General features: G+C 41.9%; 1 protein-coding gene across 9 annotated transcripts in view; it reads right to left on the bottom strand.

Annotated features, from left to right (window-relative positions):
• Positions 1 to 2,035: 2,035 nt before the first annotated feature.
• Positions 2,036 to 27,735, bottom strand: part of MTAP (methylthioadenosine phosphorylase) — an 80,139-nt gene continuing 54,439 nt past the window's right edge. For 4 of the 9 annotated variants that reach the window (XM_049895425.1, XM_049895430.1, XM_049895428.1 and 1 more), the window contains 2 exons: positions 23,596 to 23,835; positions 15,247 to 17,397 (listed from right to left, as the gene is read on the bottom strand). In XM_049895425.1, the coding sequence (XP_049751382.1) occupies positions 17,152 to 17,397; positions 23,596 to 23,835 (486 nt within the window). In that variant the 3' untranslated portion in view covers positions 15,247 to 17,151. Of the gene's footprint in view, positions 2,584 to 8,485; positions 13,568 to 15,246; positions 17,398 to 23,595; positions 23,836 to 27,199; positions 27,283 to 27,735 lie in introns of those variants that run through there. The other 5 variants (XR_007518606.1, XM_049895427.1, XM_049895429.1 and 2 more) reach the window with 5 other exon arrangements.

Raw genomic sequence — 27,735 nt, 5'->3', positions numbered from 1 at the left:
TCACTCAGAACAAGACAAGGGGCTGAGTGTGGAAAAGAGCATCAGTTACTCATAAGCGAATTCAAGTTGAAGCTGAAGAAAATTAGAGCAAGTCCACAAGAGACAAAATAGGACCTTGAGTATATCCAGCTTGAGTTTAGAGACAATCTCAGGAATAGATTTGACACACTGAACACTAATGACCAAACAACAGATGAGTTGTGGAATGACATCAAGGACATCACCATGAAGAAAGCAAGAGGTCATTAAAAAGTCAGAAAAGAAAGAAAAGATCAAAATAGATGTCAGAAGAGACCTTGAAACTTGCTCTTGAAGAAATACAGAGTCACTGTATCAAAAAGAACTGGTTGATGTTCAACTATTTCAGGAGGTAGCATATGATCAAGAACTAACAGTATGGAAGGGAGAGGTCCAAGCTTCACTGAAGGCACTGGCGAAAAACAAGGCTGCAGGAATTGACAGAATACCAGTTGAAATGTTTCAATGAATGGATGCAGCGCCGGAGATGCTCACTCATCTCTGCCAAGAAATTTGGAAGACAGGTATCTGGCCAACTGACTGGAAGAGATCCATATTTGTGCCCATTTCACAGAAACGTTATCCCACAGAATGCAGAAATTATCAAATAGTATCAATAAAAAAAAATTTTTTTTATCAATATCACATGCAAGTAAAATTATGCTGAAAATCTTTCAAAAGTGGTTGCAGCAGTACATCAACAGGGAACTGCCAGAAATTCAAGCTGGATTCAGAAGAGGATATGGAACAAGGGATATCATTGCTGATGTCAAATGGATCTTGGCTGAAAGCAGAGAATACCAGAAAGATGTTTACCTGTGTTTTATTGACTATGCAAAGGCATTCAACTATGTAGATCATAACAAATTACGGATAACATTGTGAAGAACGAGAATCCCAGAACACTTAATTGACTCGTGCGGAACCTGTATGTAGACCAAGAGGCAGTCATTTGAACAGGACAAGGGCATACTGCATGGTTTAAAATCAGGAAAGGTGTGTGTCCGTATTGTATCCTTTCACCATTCTTATTCAATCTGTATGTTGAGCGAATAATCCAAAAAGCTGGACTATATGAAGAAGAATGTGGCATCAGGTTTGGAGGAAGACTCATTAACAACCTGCAATACAGATGACACAACCTTGCTTGCTGAAAATGAAGAGGACTTAAAGCACTTACTGATGAAGATCAAAGACTACAGCTTTCAGTATGGATTGTACTTTCAGTATGGATGTAACATAAAGAAAACAAAAACCCTCACAACTGGGCCAATAAGCAACATCATGCATGATAAATGGAGAAAAGATTGAAGTTGTCAAGGATTTCATTTTACTTGGATCCACAATCCATGCCCATGGAAGCAGTAGTCAATAAACCCAAGGATGTATTGCATTGGGCAAATCTGCTGCAAAAGACCTCTTTAAAGTGTTAAAAAGCAAAGACGTCGCTTTGAGGACTAAGGTGATCCTGACCCAAGCCATGGTATTTTCAGTTGCCTCATATGCATGCAAAAGCTGGGCAATGAATAAGGAAGTCTGAAGAAGAATCAACGCCTTTGAATTATGGTGTTGGTGAAAAATATTGACTATACCATGGACTGCCATGAGAACAAACAACTCTGCCTTGGAGGAAGTACAGCCAGAATACTCCTTGGAAGTGTGGATGGTGAGACTTTGTCTCACATACTTTGGACACATTATCAGGAGGGACAAGTCCCTGAAGAAGGACATCATGCTTGGTAAAGTAGAGGGTCAATGGAAAAAAAGGAAGACCCTCAGCAAGATGGATTGACACAGTGGCTGCAACAATTGGCTCAAGCATAACAATGTTTGTGAGGATAGCATAGGACTGAACAGTGTTTCATTCTGTTGTATGTAAGGTCACTGAGTTGGAACCGACTGGGTGGCACATAATAACAATAATCAGTTCAAAACGCTGACTCAAGTAAAATGAACTTTTATTGCTGCTCATTATTAAATGTAAGGAGGGATCTAAATCTGCCCCTAATTATTAGGAGATTATAGTCTCCTTGGGAAAACAGAGGTATATGACAAAAATTAGCAAACACTGAAAGATATGAATAACTGTCAAGGCAACAGAATAAATTTCATGTGATTTTTTTTGCTGTTGTTGTTCATTTAGAGATCCTATACCCAGAACTCTTTTAATTCCCTCCATCCTATGTACTTTTTCTACTACACCCTGATTAGCCTCCAACTCTAACAAGGAGGCATTGATGAAAATAGAAGATATTGGGAAGAGGGCCCTCGTAACAATAAATTAAGGTACTAACATCATATCTGTAAATGTATTCATTTCCTTCTTGGAGAACGTGGACTTTCAGTTTCTGCCATGCAGGGACACTGCGATTCTTGTTATGAATTGAACTGCTGCAGAGAGCTGGGCGCTAGGCTCACATCCATGCTTGAGGCTGGTCCCATCTTACCTCCGAGGTTCTTCATTGTTAGGAGTATGGTAATGAAACATGTGAAAGGCTGAGAAGCTCTGATCTAGCTACGCTGTCTACACAGCTGCACCCACTCATCTCTCTTCTCTCCTCCAATCTGGTAGAGAAAGGGAAAAAATGTTCTTAATGCTTACTCTAAAATACTCAAAATAGATTTTGGTATCAGTTTTACAATTCAGTTTAGTTTTTCCTCCATTTGTCTGGCTATTGAAGTATACCTCTGCAAAAAGGGAAACAAGTTTTGTTCTTAAATAATTACTTAGGATCTAGCTCATAGTGATAAATAAAACGAATAAGCTTGACATATAAATGACACTTTGATAAGCAATTGACTTTATGTATATCTGCAGACAAACACATGTTAATAGAACCAATAGAAGAGACAATGGATCAGGTGTGACCAGGTTCCTAGGAAGGGATTTAGTTCCTCAGAGATAAATAAGTTTGGTGTACAAATGACATTTGGATGGATGATTTGGATATATACACATAGAGGGAGAGGGAGTTGGCTCCAATTCACGGTGACCCCATAAACAACAGACCAAAATGTTGCCCAGTCCTGCACCATCTTCATGTTTGTTGGTATGTTCAAGTCCATTGTTACAGCCATTGTGTATTGTGAGTAACTTTGGGGTCAGGGAGAAGAGGAGGAATCAGCAAAGGAGACTAAGGAGGAGCAACTGCTGAAGCAGAGGGAAAATCAAGACTGTGGTGAGTGAAGAAAGTTTTTCAAGGAGAAGGGAGTGATCAAATGTATCAAATGCCGCTGATAGGACAAAAGGGTGAAGCCTGAGAATTGACCATTAAACCTAGTAAAGACATGACTTTGATAATAATTTTGGTGCTGTTGTTGGGGGTTTGGCAAAAATCTTAGTTGGAGTGGGTTAAGAGTGGAGAACAGGAATCAGAAATGGAGAATAGATTCGAACACCCCCCCCCGCCCCCAAACAAAAAAGCAAATTGGGATCAAGACTTTTTTTTTAATGGGAGAGATTAACAGTGGATTTGTATGCTGAGAGAAATTCGATAATGAGAGAGAATTTGGTTACAAAGGATGGGCAATTGCTGGAGTGATGTTCTTGGATAGGCGAGAGGCATGGATCTGTTGCTTAACTGGATGAGCAGAGACAAAATAATTATGACAATGGTTCTCAAAGTGTGGTTCTTGGACCAGCAGCATTGGCATCACCTGGGAACTTGTTAGAAATACAAATTATCAGGCCCCAATCCAGCTTGCAGAACTAGAAACCCTGGGACGGGCCACACAATTAGTATTTTAACTAAACCTTTAGGTGATGCTGATGTGTGGTTAAGAACCACTGTCATAAATGAACCTGAGGGAAAGCAGAGCAAATGGACACCGACATGGGGGAAGGAAGGAGAGAATGATGGTGGTGGTGAAGAGGGGAGGAGGTCTTTGGAAATTTTCTGCTGATGCTTCAATTTTTTCTGTTTAGATAATCACCTTCTAAAAGTGGAAGTGGAGGAGGTGTTTGAGGGAGGAGAGTTGATGAAGGGTTTTGTGTAGGAAAAAGATATAATCAGATTTCCATTTCACCAAAATTTGCTGAAGACTTAAACCCATCCATCTATGGTCAGCTGATCTTTGACAAAGGACCACAGTCCACTAAATGGGGGGAAAGACAATCTTTTTTAACAAATGATGCTGGCAAAACTGGAAGTTTACTCACAAAAAAATGAAACAGGACCCATACCTCACACCATACACAAAAACTAACTTAAAAAGGATCAAAGACCAAAATACAAAACCTAAAACGATAAAGATCATGGAAGAAAAAGTAGGGAGAACACTAGGAACATAATACATGGCATAGATAGAATACAAACCATAACTAACAGTACACAAACACCAGAAGATAAACTAGATAACTGGGAGCTCCTAAAAATCAAACACGTATGTTCATCAAAAGACCACCAAAAGAGTATAAAAAGAGAACCTACAGACTGGGAATTTTTTACTAGGACATTTCCAACAAGGGTCTAATCTCTAAAATCCATAAAAAAATTCAACACCTCAATAACAAAAAGACAAATAATACAATTAAAAAATGGGCAAAGGATATGAACAGGCACATCACCAAAGAAGACATTCAGGCAGCTGACAGACACATGAGGAAATGCTTATGATCATTAGTCATTGTTGTTGTTGTTTTTAGGTGCTGTCGAGTTGGTCTGACTCATAGAGGCCCTATGCACAACAGAACAAAACACCACCTGGTCCTGCGCCATCTTTACAATCTTTGCCAAGTTAGTCATTAAAAAAACCCACTGCCATCGAGTCGATTCTGACCCATGGCGACCGTATACGACAGAGTAGAACTGCCCCCTACGGTTTCCAAGGAGTGCCTGGTGGATTCGAACCGCTGACCTTTCGGTTAGCAGCCGTAGCTCTTAACCACTATGCTACCAGGGTTTCCAGGGAAATGCAAATCAGAACTACAATGAGATGCCATTTCCCCACTGACTAATTAGTGCATTACTGGCACTAATCAAAAAACAGAAAATAGCAAATGCTAGAGAGGTTGCGGGGAGATTGGAACTCTTATGCACTGCTGGTTGGAATGTAAAATGGTGTAAGCACTATGGAAAACAATACAGTGCCTTCTTAAAAAGATAGAAATAGAAATACCATACAATCCAGCAATCCCACTCCTAGGAATATATCCTAGAGAAATAAGAGCCATCACAGGGATAGACTTATGTACAGTCATGTTCATTGCAGCACTACTCGCAATAGTAAAAAATGGAAAAAACCTATATGCCCATCAGCAGATGAATGGATAAACAAATTATGGCACATATAGACAATGAAATACTGTACAATGATAAAGAGCAATGATGAATCTGGGAAACATCTGACAACATGGATGAATCTGGAGGACATTATGCTTAGTGAAATAAGTCAATCACAAAAGGACAAATATTGTATGAGACCACTATTATTGTCATGGATTGAATTGTGTCCTCCTCAAATGTGTCAATTTGGCTAGTCCATGATTCCCAGTATTGTGTGATTGTCCACAACTTTATCATTTGATGTGATTTCCCTATGTTGTGAATTCTACCTCTATGATGTTAACGAGGCAGGACTCAATCTACAAGATTAGGTTGTGTCTTAAATCAATCTCTTTTGAGATATAAGATGGAAGTGAGCAGAGAGACAGGGGGACCTCATACTACCAAGAAAGAAATACTGGTAGTACAGCCTGTCCTTTGGCCCTGGGGGGTCCCTGTGCAGAAAAGCCCCTAGACCAGGGGAATATTGATGACAAGGACTTTCCTCCAGAACAGAGACAAAGCCTTCCTCTGGAGCTGTGACCCTGAATTTGAACTTCTAGCTTCCTACACTGTGAGAGAATAAACTTATCTTTGTTAAAGCTATTCACTTGTGGTACTTGTTATGGTAGCTCTAGATGATGAAGGCAGAATTTGGTACCGGGAGTAGGATGCTGCTCTAACAGATATCTAAAATGTAGAAGCTTTTTTGAAACTGTGAATGGATAGGGCTGGAAGAGTTTTAAAACGCCTACTAGTAAAAGCTCAGATTGCTTTGAAGAGACTGGTGGTATAATTACGGACATCAAAGACAATTCTGGTGAGGACTCAGAAGGAAGTGAATAAAACCATTACGCTGGAGACAGGGCAGATGGCAAGAAGCAGCAGCAGAGAAATTGCCGCAGCAGAAACAGGAGACCAGCACAAAATGGCGCTGGAGCTGACCCACAGAGCTGAGTGCCTGTGTCCAGGCTTCCTGGGGGAGTAGCAGTGCCTCTGGGCATTGATGGGTGGAGCTAGGCGGCTTGTTGGCCCAGGGAGCATGAAAGCTGAGTGCCTTCTGGCTGAAGTTTACAGAGGAGTGGGATGCCTCCATGCACTTATTGGTGGAGTTAAAGAGCTCTGAAGCACTTGCCTGAGCAGGGCACACATGGATGGCAAGGCCCAAGGAGTGCAGAGGCCAAGGAACCAGGAAGCAGAAGCTGAAGAGACAAGGATCGCAGGAAGCAGAGCTGCCTGGGTCTCAAAGGGTAGAGTTGCCACTCAGATGGACTAGGAGAATGGGGCCGCCTAAAGATGAGGGGGCAGAATTGCAGTTCCAGTGGGCCTGGAAGGTGGAGCTGGAGCCCAGTGCTGAGGGGCCTCTGTACAGAACATGAAGAGTATGGCCAACACTCAGAGTCTGGAGGGCAGGACCATAGCTTCAATGGTCTCAGAGAACAGAGGATTATTTTCAAGACTTGAGAGCTAATGTAATGTGTTCTGCTGACTCGCTTGGTGCCTGTTATGCCCTCTTTCCCTTCAATTTCCTCCACTTGTAATGGAAATGTCTACCTTGTGCCTGTTCCACCATTGTACCTTGGAAGCAGACAACTTCTGTTTTAGATTTCACAAATGAAGATGAATTTTTGGATTTTGGTCTTGGAGTTGAATTAAGACTTTTGCTATGATATGATGAGGTGAATATGTTTTTACATGTGGCAAGAACATGAATTTTGGGGGCCAAAGGGTAGAATGCCATAGATTGAACTGTGCCCCCCAAATATGTGTTGACTTGGCTAGTCCATGATTCCCAGTATCCTGTGACTGTCCACCATTTTGTCATCTGATGTGATTTTCCTGTGTGTTGCAAATCCTACCTCTAGTGTGTTAATGAAGTGGGATTAGCGGCAGTTATGTTAATGAGGCAGGAGTCAATCAAAAGAGAGAAGTGAACAGAGAGACAGGAGGACTTCAAACCACCAAGAAAGCAGCACCAGGAGCACAGCCTGTCGTTTGGCTGTGGGACCGCTGTGCGGAGAAGCTCCTAGACCAGGGGAAGATTGAGGACAAGGACTTTCTTTCAGAACCCACAGAGAAAGCCTTCCCTGGAGCTGGTGCCTTGAATTCAGACTTCTAGCCTCCTAGGCTGTGAGAAATTAAATTTCTCTTTGTTAAAGACATCCACTGTGGTATTTGTTAAACAGCAGCACTAGACGATGAAGACAATTACAAAACCCAGGAAGTGGTTTACACTTAGGGAAAAAAAAATCTTAGATGGGTATGAGAGAGGGGAGGAGTAGGACGGGGAAATCACTAACTAAACAGAAGATAACTTTGGTGAAGTGAAAGACAACACACAATATAGGGGAAGGCAGCCCAACTTGACCAAGGCAGTCAAAGAAGCTTCCTAGACACATCCCAAAACCTTGAGGGACTGAGTTACTGGGGTTGAGGGCTGGAGACTATGGTCTTGGGGGCATCTAGGTCAACTGGTATAACAGTTCATAAAGAAAATGTTCTACATCCTACTTTGGTGAGTAGCATCTACGGTCTTAAAAGCTTGCAAGCGGCCATCTAAGATACATCTATTGGTCCCATCCCATCTAGAGTAAAGAAGAAAACCAAAGACACAAGGAAAATATTAGTCCTAAGGACTAACGGACCACATGAACCACAGCCTCCACCGGCCTGAGCCCAGACAGCTCTGACAGGGATCACAATAGAGCGTTCTTGACAGAATGGAAGAAAGAGGTAGAACAAAATACAAATTCACACACACAACACAAAAACCAGACTTACTGGTTTGACAGATTGGAGGAACCCCTAAGACTATGGCCCCTGGACACCCTGCTAACTCGGAACTGAAGCCGCTCCAAAAGTCTGTATTTCAGCCAAAGATTAGCCAGGCCTATAAAACAATAACACACTTGAGGAACGTGCTTCTTAGTTCAGTCAAGTATATGAGACCGTGTGGGCAACACCTGGCCAAAAGCAAAGACGAGAAGGCAGGAAGGGACTGGACAACGTGATGAATGGACACGGAGAACCCAGGGTAGAAAGGGAAAGGGGAAGAGTGTCGACAGATTGTGGAGATTGCAACCAATGCCACAAAACAATTTGCGTATACATTTTTAAATGAAAAAACTTAAAAAAAATTGTTGAAGATTAATGTGTACAAGGCAGAGGATCCCATACTATGTGATTAAAAATGAACAAAAAAACCATGGTCTCTACATTCAAGGAGGTCTAAAGAAAAAAAAAAATTAAGAATAGTGAGGCAAATAATGTATAACTGAAAAACAGTCCTTTAAATATTTAAAGCTCTTACTCAAGATTTTGTCTTAAATGGTTAGACAAACTCAGTTTCTTTAAGCATTATTCATGTGGCATCATTTTCCCTGCCCCTTCAACCTTCTGTTGGTTTTATTAATTTTTTAAATATCTTATTGTGTTATAAGCTGAAATTTTACACAGCACATTATGTTCCCACCTAACAATTCCTACACAAATTGTTCACTGATGTTGGTCACATTTTCCACAACATGTCATCATTCTCATTCATTCGGTCCCAGTTGTACCATTTCCAGTATTCTAGTACGTAGGTTTTTTGGAGTACATAAATTAAAAGACAGTCCTTCGAACAGAACCGGGGGATGGATACTGCACGGTTTAAAATCAGGAAGGGATTTACAGAGCGCGTTAGTTTCCAATTTAACAATTTCTACACAAATTATTCAGATACATTTTTCACAATGTGTCATCATTCACATTCATTCTGTTCTGGTTGTTGCTATTTCCAGTACTCTAGTACACAGAGATGGTCATTTGAACACAACAAGGGGGCTACTGTGTGCTTTAAAATTAAGAAAGGAGTGTGTCAGGTTTGTTTCCTTTCACCATATTTATTCAATCTGTATTTTGAGCAGATAATCTGAGAAGTTGGACTATCTATATGAAGAATGCGGCATCAGAATTGGCTGAAGACTCATTAGCCACCTACAGTATGCAGATGACATAACACCGTTTCCTGAAAGTGAAGAGGACTTGAAGCACTTACAGAGGAAGATCGAAGGCTACAGCCTTCAGTATGGGTTATACCACAACGTAAAGTTTTCAAGGATTTTATTTTACTTGGATCCACAATCAACGCCCATGGAAGGAGGTGTCAAGAAATCAAATGATGTATTGCATTGGGCAAATCTGCGGCAAAAGACCTCTTTAAAGTGTTCAAGAGCAGATGTCACTTTGAAGACTAAGGTGCACCTGACCCAAGCCATGGTATTTTCAATCGCCTCCTATGCATGCAAAAGCTGGACAATGAATAGAGAAGACCAAAGAATTGATGTATTTGAATTACGGTGTTCACGAAGAATATTGAATGTGCCACGGACTGCCAGAAAAACGAACAAATCTGTCTTGGAAGAAGTGCAGCCAGGAAGCTCCTTAGAAGCGAGGGTGGCAAGACTTTGTCACACATACTTTGGACATGTTATTATCAAGAAGGACCAGTCCCTGGAGAAGGACATCACGTTTGATCAAGTACAGAAAGGGTCAATGAAAGAGAGAAAGCCCCTCAATGAGATGGATCGATACAGTGGGCTCAAACATAGCAACGACTGTGAGGATGGTGCAGGACTGGACAATGTTTCGTTCTGTTGTACACAGGGTTGCTGTAAGTCAGAATTGACTCAATGGCATCTAACAACAAGAATTTCCCTGATCCCTTACCTTCTCATCTTTAATGCTTTGACTTATTTGGTCTCATACAGGTATCTTTTAAAGAGGCTCCTTACCCAGGGGTGATAGTCTTTATTTTATGGGCCAATCTGTTATTTACCTAAAAGTTGACCTCAATGGTTAATTTCAGTTTAAGGTTTAAAGAGTCTCAGGGCAACAGTCTCAGGAAGTCCTCTATCTCAATTGGTCCACTAAGTCCAGACCTCCCATTGGTTTTAGACGGCCAATAAAATATTCCCCTTAAAATGTGCCCAGGACTGGATAGTTCACTGGATGTGAACTATCAGAATTCAATGCCCAATTAAGAATTAGATATATCATCTCATTTTACACAAACTGGTAGCCAGCCAGGTCTCCTCTAGTTTCCACTCCTTACGATGTATAAATTAAGGTGCAGATGCTTATGGTAAAAAGTCTGAAGAACACAGAAGAGTGTGGAGTAGCCAGTGGGTCCCTTGACCCATTCCTCAGAGGTTATCACTTTCTTTATAGAAATTTCTATGATAAATCATATAAATGCTACTGATATCCCCACACAAACTGCATACTTACTTTTACACACTTTTCCATGAATTCCTTTAATCACGGACATGGGTGCACAAGGACATCTTCATTGTTTTTGACAGCTGCATATTGTTTGAATCGATGCACATTGTTTAGATCACATCAGTAAGAATTTTAGTTATTCCCATGTTTTTACCTATTATAAATAATTTCAGGATGTGCTTAGGATGACTTGCTGATTATTTTCAGGTCTCAAATGTAACTTGCTGTTCTCTAGTCTTCTTTTTTTTTTGGTTAACTGCATATTAACAATTTTTGCTGTCATCCTCCAAATCACAAAAACCAATTAACAAACAGAACAGCAGCGTATCATGTCAATGAATATTTTCCTTTGATTAGATGCAAATCCATTAATTAATAATTCAGCCCTTTTCCAAGGAACTAAGTCTCCAAGTCGAAGCTTTCCTAGATTTCTCACTATGCCCGCAATCCACTGGGAAAGCTCTGAAATGCTCAGACTGACCGTGGTGTTAATTTAGCAGCTAAGAAAACGAACAAACAAACAAAAAGTTAAGCATCATAGAAGTGAATGTGTTTAGGGAGGACATGGTCAGCAAAGTACTCAAGAATGGAGGTCTCGGAAAAAACACATCGACTTTGTACAGAATGAATGAGCCTTACAAACAAAAACACCTCCGTAAGTTGGAGAGAACTGTACTTTCTGAAGGCAAAAAAAAAAAACATTCACATTTTCGCCTTGACATTCTCAGATACCCACTAAAAGGGAAGGTTGTTTGTTCGCTGCCGTTGGATGGGCCCCCAACTCATGGCTACCCATGTGTTACAGAGTAGAACTGCTCCATAGGGTTTCCAAGGCTGTAATCTTTACAGAAGCAGACTGCCACATCTTTCTCCCATGGAGTGGCTGGTGGGTTCGAACTGCAAACCTTTCAGTTAGCAGCCCAGAGCTTAGCCACTGCACCGCCAGGGCTCCTATAGTATATATTAGAGAGCAGTGAAAACAATTACAGGTTGCAGGGCCTGAGAACTCTGAGTTCCGAGCTGTCAGGTCCTTCATGGAACTTAATGTGCAGCTAGAGCTGAAAGCCATCACATCAGGGAATTCAAGGGTCGTAATCCCTGGTGGCGTAGTGGTTAAGTGCTATGGCTGCTAACCAAGAGGTTGGCAGTTTGAATCCGCCAGGCACTCCTTGGAAACTCTATCGGGTAGTTCCACTCTGTCCTATCGACTCGACGGCAGTGGGTTAATCACATAATCACATGTAACCCGAACAGTTCAATATTAAAGCAGGGAGATAACTGGTTATTTTATTGTTAACTATTAGCAGCTTCTTATCTTCAAGGCAATCTCATAAATACAAACACATTGACTTTACAGATTTTTTTTAACTAGGCAAAAGATACATCACTAAAATACCCTGTAATAGACCAGTGAAAAGAAATGTAGTACTCCAGGGGTGGAAGGGGAATCTCCTTGTAATAGAAAACTTTCAAGAACAAAACCAAAAAGCATTCTTAAAAACTTAATAATAAACACAGAAGTTTCCACTTCCTTTTTTTCTTTATTAAAAAACAAAAATCACCAACCTATGTAAATTAATTCATCAACTCACCCAAGGAGTAGAAACAAAGAGTCCAATATTAATTTTAAAAATACTTGACACACTATAATGTGTGTGTATATATATATATAGTCTCTTAAATAATAGCTTTTAGACTAACTCAGCTCTGATGGTACAGTGGTTAGGAGCTCAGCCACTAACCAAAAGGTTGGCAGTTCAAATCCACCAGCCACTCCTTGGAAACCCTGAGGGACAGTTCTACTCTGTTCTACAGGGTAGCCATGAGTTGGAATCAACTCGATGGCAATGGGTTCAGCAATTTTTTTTTTTTTTTTTGGTTTTTCAGTATTAAACACCCAGTCTTTCTTAGGAAGTCATGGCAAATCTAAATATTCTCTGTAACCATTAACAATCCTCTTTTTCAATGGAATAAAGATGTTGCTTCCTTAAACAGAATTCTTCCTAGCATGGTGGTCTTAAATCTCTTGTCATTAGCAGACATGTTGTGTTTTAAAGAACTGGATCTCTCCAAGTCCATTTTGATTTTTAAAGCAAACAACTTTACTATTTGATTATATTCATTGTAGAAAAATGTGAAGATACAGAAAAATACAATGGAAATAAAAACTATCCAGTATCCTTCCTCTAAATAGGATAAAAGATTATATTTCTTTCTAGTTTTTTTATACTTACATAGAATTTTAAAACAAAGTTACTACTGTCAGTGCTTATGTATCCTTTATTCACTTTGTATTAATAGAGCAACCATTTCTTTAGGACCTAAATATTACGTGAAAACTTGATCTTCAGTTGGCTGCTTCAAAATCCAATTGCAGCTAACCCATAACTTACCTTCAATTGTTGGAAATTCAAGATTGTTTTAATTTTTCTGCTATTATAACCAACACTACATCGGACATCCTTATTTATACAAAATTCTTTGTATGCATCTCTGATAATTTTGAAGATAAATTCCTACGAATAACCAGCTCAAACAGTACATTTTTAAAGCATCTCAATATGTTTTATCAAACTGCTCTCCAGAAAAATTGTACCAATTTACAGCCACATCAGTAAATGGCCCAAGAGTCCCACTTCTTCTTTATATACCTTGGCAGCATGGAAAACTAGATGTTACCACTTCCCTTTACTGTTGGAAATCTAATAAAGGGAGGGAGTTGGTATCTCCTTGTCTTTTTTGTAAAATGTAAGGATTTTTTCTGCATGTTTACTGGTCATTTGCTTGTCTTTTGAACTAGCCCAAGTCTTGTAGAAAGAATCTCTAACATGTGCAATTTCTTGTCTTTCTTCTCACATTCTTCCCAAGCAGGCAAGGGCACGAAAGCTGCGTGTATTTTCCATGTTTTTTCAAATTCAGTAGGAATTCCTGAAGTGACTGGAATTATAAAGTCTTCTTTTCTCCTGGGCAGCCATGCTATTTTAATGTCTCGGTAGTAAAACCGAAAACTGGGCCATGTTCTGAAAGAAAGTAGACACAGGTTATGATGAATCAAGAACTTACCAGAATTTGGTCTTAGAAGCTTGTAAGCGGCTATCTAAGAAGTATCAATTCATCCCAACCCACCTGGAGCAAAGGAGAATGAAGACCACCAAAGGCACAGGGAAAATATTAGCCCAAGAGACAAAAGGGCCACATAAACCAGAGACTCCATCAGCCTGAGACCAGAAGAACTAGACGGTGTCCAGCCACCACCAATGACCACCCTGACAGGGAACACACAGAAAAGTGTGCAGCAGAACTCAAATTCACATAAAAAGACCAGACTTAATGGTCTGACTGAGACTAGGGGAACCCCAGAAGACACGGCCCCCAGACTCTGTTACCCCAGAACTAAAACCATTCCTAAAGCCAACTCTTCAGACAAAGGTTAGACTGGACTATATAACATAAAATAATACTTGTAAAGAGTATACTTCTCAGTTTAGGTAGATACATCAGACTAAATGGGCAGCTCCTGTCAGGAAGCGGGATGAGAAGGCAGAAAGGGATAGGAGCTGGCTGAATGGACACAGGAAAACCGAGGTGGAAAGGGGAAGTGTGCTGTCACATTATTGGGACTGCAACTAGGGTCATATAACAATGTGTGTATGAATTTTTTATGAGAAATTAACCTGAGCTGTAAACTTTCACCTAAAGCACACACACACACACACACAAATCTTACTAGAATTTACTGGTTCTCATACTTGGGTGAGTATGATACCACTTGGGGTGCTTGTTAAAAACCAGATCCTAATTTGGACAAGTGAGGACCAATGGGACAAGCACTCTGAATAAGCTCTTCGGAAAAACTGTCATGTCAAAGTTCAAAACCACTTCCCAGATATGGAACTTCAGGCATAACTCGCAGTTCTTAGATTCTTGGTAATGCCAACCTCAGAGGATTGTTCTATCCCTTAGTTCTGTCCTCTTTTACATCTACGAGAAGGCATTTTCTAAACCACCTTCCACGCTGGGTTATGGTTTACGCAACCTCTCCTTCCATGCAGGAGACCTGGGTTTGATTTCTGGCCAATGCACCTCAAGCACAGGTACCGCCTGTCAGCGGAGGCTTGTGTGTTGCTATGATGCTGAACAGGTTTCAGTAAAGCTTCCAGACTAAGATGGACTAGTAAGAAAGCCCTGGCGATTTACTCACAAAAAAAATCAGCCAATGAAAACCCTATGGATCACAATGGTCCCATTGTGCATGGGGTTGCCATGAGTCGAGGGCAAACTCGATGGCAGCTAACATTATACACCTTATTCCACTGTAAAAAAAAAAAAAAAAAATCATTACAATTTTAATGTGTCAGGATGTCCAAACAGAATAGGGCCTTCTTCATCACAGGAAACCTTGGATCTTTGTAAACCAGAGCTTGGCAAATAGTGGGTGCTCACTTAAGTATTTCTGAATTAGTGAGTGAATGCAGGACCTTACATCTTAGTGCTTAAAAGACAGAAACATTCAGAATAAGGGATTATTAGTGCTGTGAGCCTTAATGCCACAGAATGGAGGGCACAATCCAATCCTCGATTTGTCTTGAACAGAGATTCTTCATTTTTCCTCTTCAGGTTACTGTATTTTCCTGCAAATAACACATGCCCTCTGCGTTTGTTTGCTGGCAGTGCCCTTCCCACCCCCCCACCCCCCACAATTGCCACCATGCCAATTTTCTTCTACATGTTGCTATAAAAAAAAAAAAATTAGCAAAGCACACTTAAGAAACTACCTTGGGGGGGGGCGTGGCTGCCAAATAGAAGAAGGTTATTTGCACAAAAGCATGGTATATATTCCTTGAGAATTTAATTAAAACTATATATACCAAGCCTCTTTAGAAATGCATACATATAAAAATACACAATTTTACACACACTTCCAGAAGCTTCAGAAAAGGTAAAGAGAACACTGATTTCTATCATCCAATCATTTTTACTTAAATAAAATAAAGCTGAAGTAATAATAAACTGATTGCTCGGCTATTTACATTCAAGAGACTATGACTAAAATGGGGAAGCTGAATTGTCCATGCATAAAATGTCGACACAGCAAATGTTTTGTTGTCTCTCTCTAAGTGTATATATATATACTAACCAAAAAAAAAAAATTAAATCAAAACACAACAAAACAAAACAAAAAATCACCATATCTTGCAGGTTTCCTAATATGTAGCTATCATGACTTCCCCTCACATTTAGCCTCAGAAGCAGCCAGGGTATGAGTCACATTTCCAGCACTTTCTTTACACAGCCAAGCAAAAGTTGTGCTGTTGTACCACACGGTCTTTACGTTCAACAGACAAAACTAACTGAATTAAAAAAAAAAAAGCCACTTGTTCAAGTCTAAATGGACATTCCCTAACTCAAAGAATTTAATTTTCTCTTTTCTTCGTAATAATAATAAGGGCTTCCCCTTTTTCAATGTATTATGAAACACTTCACGGGAGGCAAGGGCTATTATTTATTCATTAAGTAATATCTACCCCTGAGGCACAGTGTTGAAACCAACAGATGTGTTCCCTGCTGCGTATGGACAAAGTCTGGTGGGGAAGGTAGATCACAAATGGCAGTGTTGCTGATTGTGTTCATCCTAAAGACACATCTTGTCACAGTGAAGTGCTGGGGCATGCCTGGACCAGCACCAAGAGCCAATTCTGCGTATGCTTCTCAACTAATCAGTGACTTCATCTTGGAGGTTTTTATACTAACAAATGTGCTGGAACATTTATAACACAGAAATCAGCAAACACTACAGATCAGTCTCATCCCTTGCCTAAGTAGTCAATCCTTTACTACCACATCAGTGTCACCAAAACTGTAGCTCTCATTCAAGGCTCCTAGGTCTTAATTCAGGTAGGGAGGGCTTATATCTACTTTTTGAATTCTTTCCCAACTACTGCTATCAGATCCAAGAGTAAAGATGTGTTTTAGGAGACCCTGGGATACACTGGCTATCCTTTTCAGGTATTAGGTGAATGCAATGTCAATTTAACTAGTGTGGTTAATCAAGAGTCACGAAACATCCAAATAAAAATCATGCATCTCTGAGCTTATATCAGTCAGTTTAAATAACATTCTGGGAATTAATTCCAGAGTTGAAACACTATCCATATTTTATCTTTAATTACTATCTTAGGCGAATGCAATATTACCATATTTTTATGCAAATAATGTCTATTACACTTTTTTTTTTTTTTTTTTACCAACTGCACACTTCCCACTGAAACTATTTTTCCCCCATAACTATTTTTGTAAGTGTGCTATGTTGTCTGTTATATGGCTGGGCACGTTACCTGCAAAAAATACGGTGACTATAACCAGACATTCCTGGCACCATTTTGGTATTGCTACGTCAGTGTTTTCACTTTAAAGGCCTGTTGACACTTTGTATGGATCTTTCAAAGACAAAATAGCTTTGTTACCACCGTAAGCCATTAAGTAGAGCAAGTACTATCAATCATCTGAAGTAAGACTGTGGGATACACTGTGGTACATTAGATAAGAAAACTCTCTCCACCTTACCCTCCAATGAACTTGGACTACCAGCCAAAAGTATGACTGTTCAATTCTGTAAATGGTTAAAACCTGGGAAGTGATAGAACAAAAGTGAACTATCAACAAGAGAAAAGGGCGGCTGAAGGTCTATGGTAGTGTCTGATATCTCCAGATGGCTGAAGACACTTACCTTCAGGTTATGGAGGGTTTCTGACCATTCCATGGACCCTATCTGAGGTATGGTAGTGAGGAGTACACTTGTGGCTTTATTGGCATTTTCTTTCAGGGTTTTTAAGACCCTGTCCACTGAAACCTAGAGAAACAACAGCATAGAATGTCAGCAGCATTTTCCATTTTCATTCCTTTTCACAGAACACATTCCCACTTTTTCCTGAGTCCCAACCTGATCTGCAAAGTCAGTTTACTGTAGTTTCAGTCCTCTGAGCCCATGCTCTGCATTTATGACTGGTCTTAGTCCCGGGGGAGGGGTTTCTTGGAGAAACCAGTAACATCTCTGAAAAGCACTGATGGGTTTCAATATGCATCTGAGAAATGATGTCAGATGTACAGTGTATCAGCATGGTCTAGCAAGACACGGTGATCCCCCATGTACAAAGCAGAACTGGTTCCAGCCTTAAAACCGTCGCTACACTGGGTAACCAACAGAAGAGAAGCATACTTGTTTTCAGAGAAGTATTTCAGCTAATAAAAAAAAAAAAAATGATGGAATCAAAAGTATTAGCACTTATTTATTATAGCTCCTAATGAATTAATTAATCAGCTGGTAACCTCTCTCTCTCTCTCACACACACACACAAATATAACCAGTCATTATGCTATGCTTCCCGGTGGAAGAGCAAAACACTACTGACAGCACCTGAATCCACTGAAATTTTCTAGATCTAGCTCCAATTTACGGAAAATACAGAGGATGGAGAAACATGTTAAACTACCCAAAGGGGATGATTTCAACCATCCAGACTAGAAAACTTTCTAGGATAAATGACCTAGTTGTCTTTTTAGAAATCCTACAACAAAAACAAAATCATATCTGCGGTAATTGATGACATTTGTGATAACTGGAAACATGAACTTTTGCCTGGATAGCTGAAGAAATTATTGTTGGAGTGTGGTAATGATGTGGCTGTGTTAGATCTCTTCTGAAATACTTATGGATAAAATTATGGATGAGGGCATAATTATGGCCTTAAGTTGATATGCTACTGGTTGATGCTCGATGTTGCATACATGGAAGCTCGTACTTTCGTGTGTGACTGAAATTGTTTCCTGAGTAAAAGCTGAAAAAAGTAGTGAATATACAACTGACCATCACTGGAGGCAGAGTACTTCTCTCGCTTCCCTATGCTTGTCAGAAATCCAAGATTTAGGGGCATGATGATTACAGTTTTCTTTTTATTGCCTTGAATGCAAAGTCTAGATCCCCCCCGTAAACACCAAAACGTGTTTAGAAAAAAAAATGAGCCCTGAAACAGAGGTGAGCTCAGGTGCTGTGGGAACATAAAGCAGCCACCAGCTAGATAATGACCAGGTACACGTCCAGGGATGTTTCAAGTCGAGTTTTGGAATGCAGGGTCATGAAACATCCAAGAGATTTTTCCCTTATACTTTTTTTCTAACTGATATTTCCACATCGACCCTGACCTCTATTTTCTCTCCTTTGTTCCTGCTGTTGAGCACCACCCAAAATGCTTCCTCACAATAAAACCTGACCCTCTGTTCAGGATCTAGCTTAAATTTCACAAACCTTTTCCTGATCCACCCCACACAACTCCATCATAAGACCATCTGATGACCACCCTCCTATAAGCCAGCACTAGGCTGGCTGTTCTACACATATAATTGTTTAATTCTCCTAATAATCCTGCCAGGTCAGAATCTTAACTAACCACCACCATGCACTCCCCCAGCTCCATTTTACAGAAGAGGCAACAGGCTAAAAAACTCACCCATGGTCACAATGGGCACAATTAAATGGAGCAACTAGAATTTGAAGGAGGGCGTAAGATATTTCTAAACCTTCTTACCACTCTGGACTGTGTATCTGGGTTTCAAGCATGACTCACATAGCTGGCTGAGTTAGTGTCGTCTTTTATCTAACCCCTTCTGTGGCATTCAACATTATCTCTGTACTTACCTCTTATACAGACCTTAGTTTCTCTGTTCCTAATTAAAGTTTCATGTTTTCAACTGACTGCTTTTCAAACCTCGTTTGACCTACTAAAGGGAAGCACTGTTAGTTCTGCAAAGGAGCCGACAAATGCTACTAGATGGAGCACAAGCCACGGACAGGCAGCAATCTGCTCTCAGAGGGCTGCAGGAGTTGGACTTCCCTATTGACTGGAAATAGCTTCTCAATGCCATGAGGCTGAGCTGTCCTTAGGTTACCAAAGCTGCCAAATCAGATACTACGTGGTGACTTAAAATCAGGATTTGCCAATCTCTTACAAACAAAAGATGCTGCATAATTACGGAATACCTTCCTAACTTCCAGTATTATGCAAAGCAGTATCTGGTATTCTTAGCAAAGTTATAAAACTTGAGGATTCAGAATTCAGAGGCAGAAAGAATGTAGTCAAAGGCTAAAATGGAACTGGGAAGAGATGAAATTTCCCCAGGACAGGATCTAAAACGTTACCAAGGCCTTGAGAACTCCATTTATTCTTCTCTAGATATTAAAGGCATCCTGGCAGTTAGCAATTATTACAATGAGGAGTCAGGATGGGGCATTCATGAAAGACAAAGAACCTGTGTTCATACACGACCCAAACTCCGCACACGTGATGGACAGACAGCAAGAACACTTTACCCCATTCTACGGGAAACTGGACGGCGAAACAAGCATCTCCCCTAAATAAGCCCGGAACAACCACGCCCATTTCTTCCTTACTTCAAGATTTCTTGACTGTTTGTCCCTTTCTCTACTTTAAAATGAGAAAAATGACAGGACAAGTTATTTGGTTTCTTCAAATAAAACTGGGGGGGGGTTAGGTTAAGAGACTTAGAGGCGTGTCATTAAAACGTAATGTGTGTGCAGTGTAAACGTTCACCAAACACCCAACAAAGTATTATTTTAAAAAGAAAAAGTCATGTGTGGATTGGAAAGGATCTCGATTTGAACAAACTGTCAAAGATTATGAGAAAAGGGAGAAAATGTGAACAGTTCGTACATGTGATTATACCAAACCCATTAAACTCACTGCCGTCGTACATGTGATTATACCAAACCCATTAAACTCACTGCCGTCGAGTCGATTCTGACTCAATAGCAACCCTACAGGACAGAGCAGAACTGCCCCACAGAGTTTCCAAGGAGCACCTGGTGGATTCGAACTGCCAACCTTTTGGTTAACTAACAGCTGTAGCTCTTAACCACTCCGCTACCAGGGTTTCCTAAAAACGGAGGGAGGTCGGACCCCACCGACCCACCGTGGTCACAGAAGCCCATGGACCCCTCCTTCTCTCCCTCTCTCTCTCCCCCACCTTGGGCAACCCTCTAGTGCTCTACAGCCCCGCACACCCGGCCCAGGCCTGGTCCGAGGGCGTGTCCCCGGGAAACACCACTTGCAAGGGAGGCCGGCGGCGACGCCCAACATGGCGAGGCCAGTTTCAGTCCTCGACCGGGGGCCCTGTGTGCACGACCGGTCGGACGACAGGGGTGATCGGTCGGACGACAGGGGTGATCGACAGTGGCGAGCGAGGCGCTCCAGGGGCAGCCCCCACCAAGTCCATCCATCCAGCCCAGGGGCGCATAGCCGGGAACGCTCCTGAGCGAGGGATGGGTGCAGGTAGAAAGCTGCACGAAGGCGGGGGGGGGGGAAGCAGTTGCGGGGCGGCCCCTGGCCCCCCGCCCCCACCCCCAGGCGCACAACTGGAGAGCCGCACACGCGTGCACTCGGCCCGGCTCTGAACTCCTGGCCCAGCGAGACCCTCCCCCGACTCGGAAGGGGAGGCGCAAGCCGCGGTAAGCGTAGGCGAAGGGCAGCGCGCGGCCCCACAGCAGGGTCGGCGGACCTCTCCCAGGGTGAGGGGCTCTGCCTACGAACCACGATAGGTGGCTGAGCTCAAGAGAGGGGCGGCGGCTGGGGGATCCGGTACCCCAAGGCACCCTCGAAGATCCTGGAGAAGGCCGTCTCTCTGAGGTCGGGTAGTCCCCACCCATCCCCCCGCAAGGCGCTCAAGGACGCCCGGGGGGTGGGGGTGAGGGGTAGGGGTGAGGGGTCTGCGGTACTGGTAAGCACCTCCGGGGAAAAGCAAGGCAAGCATTCGCGGCCGGACCGGAGCCTGCCGCATCGCGCTCACCAGCTTGCTTCACCCGGGCGCGCGTGCCCCCCTTTGCCGCCACGTCCACCCTCCACTTGTGCTAGGAGGGAAGGGAGCACCGCAGAGGCAACTGAGGGCCCCGGAAGGTCGCACCCTTTTTATTTCTCGTCTCACTAGCGCCAGATTACCGCAAGCACAGGGCCTACGCGGGTACGCGCCGCGCGCAGACTTTGGGAACTACATACAACGTACCTCTGGGGCCCATCTGCGACTACGCGACCAGGGCTCCAACGGACACAGCACGCGGCCCCCCGTCTGCTCTCACATGCCTCACGTGGGTCTCGGCAAGCACTGGGCACACGTGCCCCTTTTCACTGGCTTTCTGAGGATAAACGACGGCACCGTCCCGCCAGGCGTTCCCTAGTCTTAACGACTCGACTCCGCCTTTTCTTCTGGTCCTTTTCTAGGCTCCAGGGACGCACACCCACACACGTAAGCAGTGACCAGAGGGGTGGGCTGGGAACCGGAACAACAATGCCGCTCGGCTTCGGCACCTGAGGGACGACCTGGAGCGCTCCAGGAGCACCGCAAAGGGCCGCTTGAGGCGCACTCGCGCAACCTGGGTGGCGCACGGTGCTGCACTGCGCACGGGAAGGCCCTCTCCGCCGTGGGGAAGGCCCTCTCCGCCGTGGGGAAGGCCGGACAAGAAGCACAACACCAGGGCGAGCGCGGAGGCTGTCCCGCTTGTCAGAAGACCCCGCCGCCGCCGCTGACACGGGCAGTGAGGCCGGGGGGCAGGTGAGCGAGGTCGGGCCGGATTCCACACCCCTGGCCTTCCACGCGGCGCCAGCGGACGGGCGGGGGTGGGGGGCGAGGGGCCCGCGCGCAGAGCTACAAAAGCAGTCCCATTCACGACGAACGCCCGTCTCTTGTCTGGCGTGGCCTTTTTTTTTTTTTTAAATTTGTTTATATTAAGGAATTAATATCAATTGTTTTGGTACAATAACGGTGTTGTGGTTGCATTTATTAAAAAAAAAAAGAGGCCATTTAGACAACTATTCAAAATAATGAGGGGGGAGGAGAGAAGGCGGGTAGAGTCATACATGAAACAAGATTGGCGTGAGTTGATTAACGGTGGAAGCTGGGTGACGGGTATCTGAGGGTCCACTATGCTCTACTCTCTACTTTAGCATACGTTGGAAGTTTTCCACAATGAAGTATTTATTTTGGAAGCCTCAGTTCAGTGGTCCAGTGTTCTCGAACACCAATCAGACTTTGCCATGAGGGGTATAAATTCCCTCATGGGCCTCCCTTCTGAAATCCTCACCAAGGCTTTCATGGCCCTTTGAGACATGACCCTGCTCCTCTCTCCCTCATCCCCCTACTCTTCCCCCCACTAACTCATGCCCACCTTTCCCATCACACTTAAACCAGGTGGCTTCCCAGACCTCAAATCTTTGGTTTGTTAATTGGCTTGGTAGTCTGGTATCTCGTGCACCATTTCTTTGTACCTCTTAGCTTTCCTACAACAGTTTGCTTAAGTCTACTCCCTGACCCCCAACAGACTTGTCTGTTTGCTGTGTCACCTTCTTATACCAAGTACAGTATCCAGTCATGGTAGGTTAAATGGATGGATATGAAGAGTCCTTACCAAGCAGAGAAAATAGATTTTTTCCCTATGAAAACAACTAAAATAAACAGTAACACAGCACATGGAAATTATATACAGCATCAAAAGACACCTTTATCCTTAAAATAAGGCCTAAGTCTCAAAATAATTTCCAACACTGTAGTCCATGTATGCCTACAGTGTACTGTTCACTATTGATCCTTCGATAAAAATGCTTTTTCTTTCCTGTGAAGAGCTTTGTTTCCATCTTCCAAAATGGGAGTTACAGGAAATATCTGGTGACACCTAATGACAATATAAAAAAGCTGACCAGAAACCCGTCTCATCTCCCCAAGGGAACCGCTGTTATCAGTTTTGTTTGGCGAACTTTCCAGAAGTACTCTACACGCTTATATTTTAATACAAATGATAAAATATGATAGAATGGGTGTGCACCTTGCTTGTCGCTTGACAATTAATCCTTCCTTATTAGTACACGAATCTTGAAGAAAAGCACTTTCTGGAACTAATGCAATAGAAACAAATAGTTGAGATACTCTCTTACTGGTTTTCATGGCACGACGAAACGCAGAGACATGCTCAGGAGAGAATTCCACCTACCGCTTCCTCATGCTCCTTCCAGCAATCATAATCTGTTGCCATGGCGATACTTGCGTAGCAAATTCCAGCCTCCTTAGCAAGAACCACCTCTGGAACTGTAGTCATATTGATAACATCCGCCCCCCAGGTGCGGAACATGAGGCTTTCTGCTCGGGAGCTAAACCGAGGCCCCTCAATTGTGATCATTGTCCCCTTTGAGTGACACCGGAGTCCTAGCTTCTTAGCAGTCTCTATAAGGACCTAAAAGAGAAAGAGCCACAAACTCAAAACATGTGAACATGCAAACAGCGTAAGACTTTATTTTTCCCTGATGTTAAACAGGTTAATTAGCTAATTAAAGAAGTTCAGAGAGAACCTGGAAGATCACAGAAAGGTCTTTCCTAGACCCCTACCCATTTATGTAACTCTCCATTTCCCTACCTTCTTGCACATACACAGCTCATCGCTCTAAGAGCAAACACTGAGCTGCTGCGACACGGTGGACATTTTTTTTAATCTCATTTACTTCTCACCAACTTTATGACCTGAGCTGGTTTATCAATACAGACAACTTGAATCTTAACCCTTAACCTCTAAGGCTAACCTAACGTGCCTCTCACCGCTCACATCTCCCGAGAGAGAAGTTCTGACAACTGTTGCCAGGCTCCTGACAAGTTCCATTCCCACTGCTCTTCTATATAACATCTGAAGATATCTGTAAAATCTTTTCCGGCTACAAAGTGATCCGTCATAGTCTCTTTTGCCTGTTGACCTCTCCAAGGGCACACAGTGAAAACAGAATGAAGCTGGGCTAATTCTTGCTGTCTCAGGAGAAATTTATCTTGGCATCCATTTGGTGACAAGGCCATGCATGGGTTTTATAAACATTATTAAAAAGCATAATCATTTTGTCCAGTGTTCTGATTAATAACTGACACCTAATCTTCAGATTATTAATTTCATGTTTTCTTAGCCTGTGTTTCAATAATTCCCTTTTAATTAAAAAAGTTTCTTAAACTCAACCGCTCACCTACAGTGCACACAATTGAAAGTCACTTCACCTCTCTATGTCTTAGATTACCCATCTGTAAAATGGGAATAATACTGCGTAACTCAGAGATGTTGCAAGCATTAAATGAGTTCAGATATGCACAGGACAGAATTATGCTGGGCACAATGGAAACACTATATGAAAGCTAAACTGGTATTCTCATGGTTATTAATGGCACCTTCTACATGTTTGCAAAATAACTGGCAAAATTTCCTGGGATATTATATAAAATGAAGTGCTTCTAAGTCTATACAAAGCTCCAATCTGGGCCAAAATCTTGCCTGCACATGCTTTAGCACAGAAGCAAATTAACCTGTTTTCTTAAAAATAACTTGTACTATGCTATGGAAATAGGGGAATTTTAACAGAAGCTTTGGCAACTTCAAATCTAGAACCATGACAAACCATAGACAATGAATAGTTGATGCTATGAGTCGGAATCAACTCGACAGCAGTGGGTTTTTTTTTTTTTTTTTACATTATGTTTATTAATCTTGTAAGTGCTGAAAATAAGATAATTTTATCACAAAACTTTTCCTAAGTAGTATAGGTTATAAATGTAAGGGCCTAAATCCTTTTTTTCAAAATTAAGATATAACCAGCCCAGTCCTGCCTTCATGAAATGTTTTTAAGGTCATGAAAAACCAAACTGTATATCTTGGCCAAACTTCAGAGTGCTTCTAGAGACAGGAGGAGATGTGTGAAGGAAGATTACAACTCCTGCGTGCCACTCTGTGTCCTCAGCATCACTCTGGGAGTTAGATCCCATGGTCAATAGGAAGAGGCAAGGGAGGAGACTTATGGGTGTGGGTGTGCCAATCAGAGGCCTCGGAGGCAGCACCACCTGAACTGGCACTTTGCACTTCAAGAGCAGATGAAGCCAGAGGAAAGGAGCAGAAATAAAACCGGTGGAGTGAGAGAGGACTTAATTTTCTTGTCTTGAGCACCATATTTTTATGCAAATAACATACGTCTTCTACATTTGTTTGCGAACCATGCCCTCCAAAATTTGTAAGAGCCACTATGCTAAATTTTTTCACACGTTGCTGTAAAAAAAAAAAAAAAAATTAGCACAGCATGCCTAAGAAAATACCTTGGGGGTGAGTGGTTGGCCAAAAAAAAAAAAAACATAGAAGGTGCGCATTAACTGCATAAAAATACGGTGATCCCAATGGAGCAAGTCTCACAAAGGTACCTGCAGCAGTAGATGACTGGCTTAAATACATTTAATGTGTCAGGACTTTGATGGACTTGTTTCAGTTCACCTCCTAAGATGACCAGAAATGACACTAGTTTGGGAATAATACTTGTACATGGTACAAAATAGAAGCAGTACAGAAGGATATTCATTCTTCTCTAAGAAGTATTTCTCCCACCTCTGTGTTCTTCTGGGAACTGAGTTCCCCACGGGAAACCACTGTTACCAGGGTTTTCATTAACTTTCCAGAAATACTCTATTTGCATGTAAATATTTACATATGTAATCTTTTTAAACATACACATGTATTAGCACAAATGCTAGGATATGACACAACTGTTGTACCCCTTGTCGCTTGAGAATTCATCTTGATAATTCTTCCTTATCATTGCCTGAAAGAACATGTGGATACTGCAAGTCAAGTGATTATTTATGATATCTACTCTTCCCATTTTTTGGACAATATTTAAAAATCTCCTTTAGAGTGTATACGAAGAAAGTAATATTTTGAAGGCTTATTTTCCCCAAATGCTTTCCCTAGTATTTTTTCAGTCCTCATGGGGTGCTTGGCTTGGCTAGAGTAATATTAGCTGAATTAATTTAGTATCAAAAAAAAAAAACCCAACTCCATTGCCGTAGAGTCGATTCCGACACATAGCAACCCTATAGGACAGAGAAGAACTGCCCCATACAGTTTCTGAGGAGCGCCTGGTGGATTTGAACTGCCGACCTTTTGGTTAGCAGACATAGCTCTTAACCACTATGCTACCAGGGTTTCCAATTTAGTCTCAAGGGAGGCCAAATTCCATCTCGGAAACTGTCACACAACTGCCACACTGGTGGCGCAGTGGTTGAAGAGCCTGCTTGTTAACTGAAAGGTTGGCAGTTTGAACCTACCAGCCGCTCTGTGAAAGATGTGGCAGTCTGCTTCCGTGAAGGTTACAGCCTTGCAAACCCCAGGGGCAGTCTATTCTGTACTATAGGGTCACTATAAGTCAGAATTGCCTCGAAGGCAATGGGTTTGGTCCTGGTTTGGTATCAAGGTAAACTCTAACTTAGAAAATAAGTAATATGGCAAAAAAAAAAAAAAAAAGATTTGCTACTTATAAAATCATAAGTAAAAACCATAAAATAAACTATGTTATTACTTTGGCCAAATTTAGTGTAATAAAAAACTTTAAGTCTTTAAAACGAAAAATTAAATCCCATTTAAGTCAGTAAAATGGAAGAACATCACTCTGCTTATTTGACTTTAAGTTCCCTTTTTTTAAGGAACCTGGGTTTGCAAGAGTTTTCCTCTTATTTACTTACTGGTAATTACTGGTACTTCTCTTAAAAAACGCTTGTGTCATTATGACTAACGCAATCTTTCTCACCTTGAGTAAGGAGCCCTGGTCGTGCAGTGGTTAAGTGCTTGGCTGTTAACTGAAAGGTTGGTGGTTTGAAACCACCAGCTGTTCTGCGGAAGAAAAGAAGTGGCAGTTTGCTTCCTTAAAGATTACAGCCTTGGAAACCCTATGGGACAGTTCTGCTCTGTCCTAAAGGGTCACCATGAGTCAGAATTGACTCGTCCACAATGGGTATGTATAGCTCATTGGTACTTCCCCACCCACCTTTATACCTAGTTCCCTATCAGTTTTCTATCTGGTACAACAAGATCTCAGATTTAATATTAACATGCATATTCTCTCCCTAGCCTATTTCTCAGCAAGCTGCCTCGATTTTGAAATGGACAGGACTTTTTTCCACCCTGAAATCCCCACAGAGGGCAAAAATTACAGGAACAGATTTGTGTTTCAAAACTAATCTTCTACTTACTGTATACATCTGAATGATAAGCATGTATAGACATATATATTTTTATGTATAGATATTTAAATTCCCTAGTTTGCTTACTCTATAAAGCAGATTT

This window comes from Elephas maximus, chromosome 9 (genome assembly GCF_024166365.1).
Source record: "Elephas maximus indicus isolate mEleMax1 chromosome 9, mEleMax1 primary haplotype, whole genome shotgun sequence".
Lineage (NCBI taxonomy): Eukaryota > Metazoa > Chordata > Mammalia > Proboscidea > Elephantidae > Elephas > Elephas maximus.
This window is presented reverse-complemented; position numbering and strand designations above follow the sequence as displayed.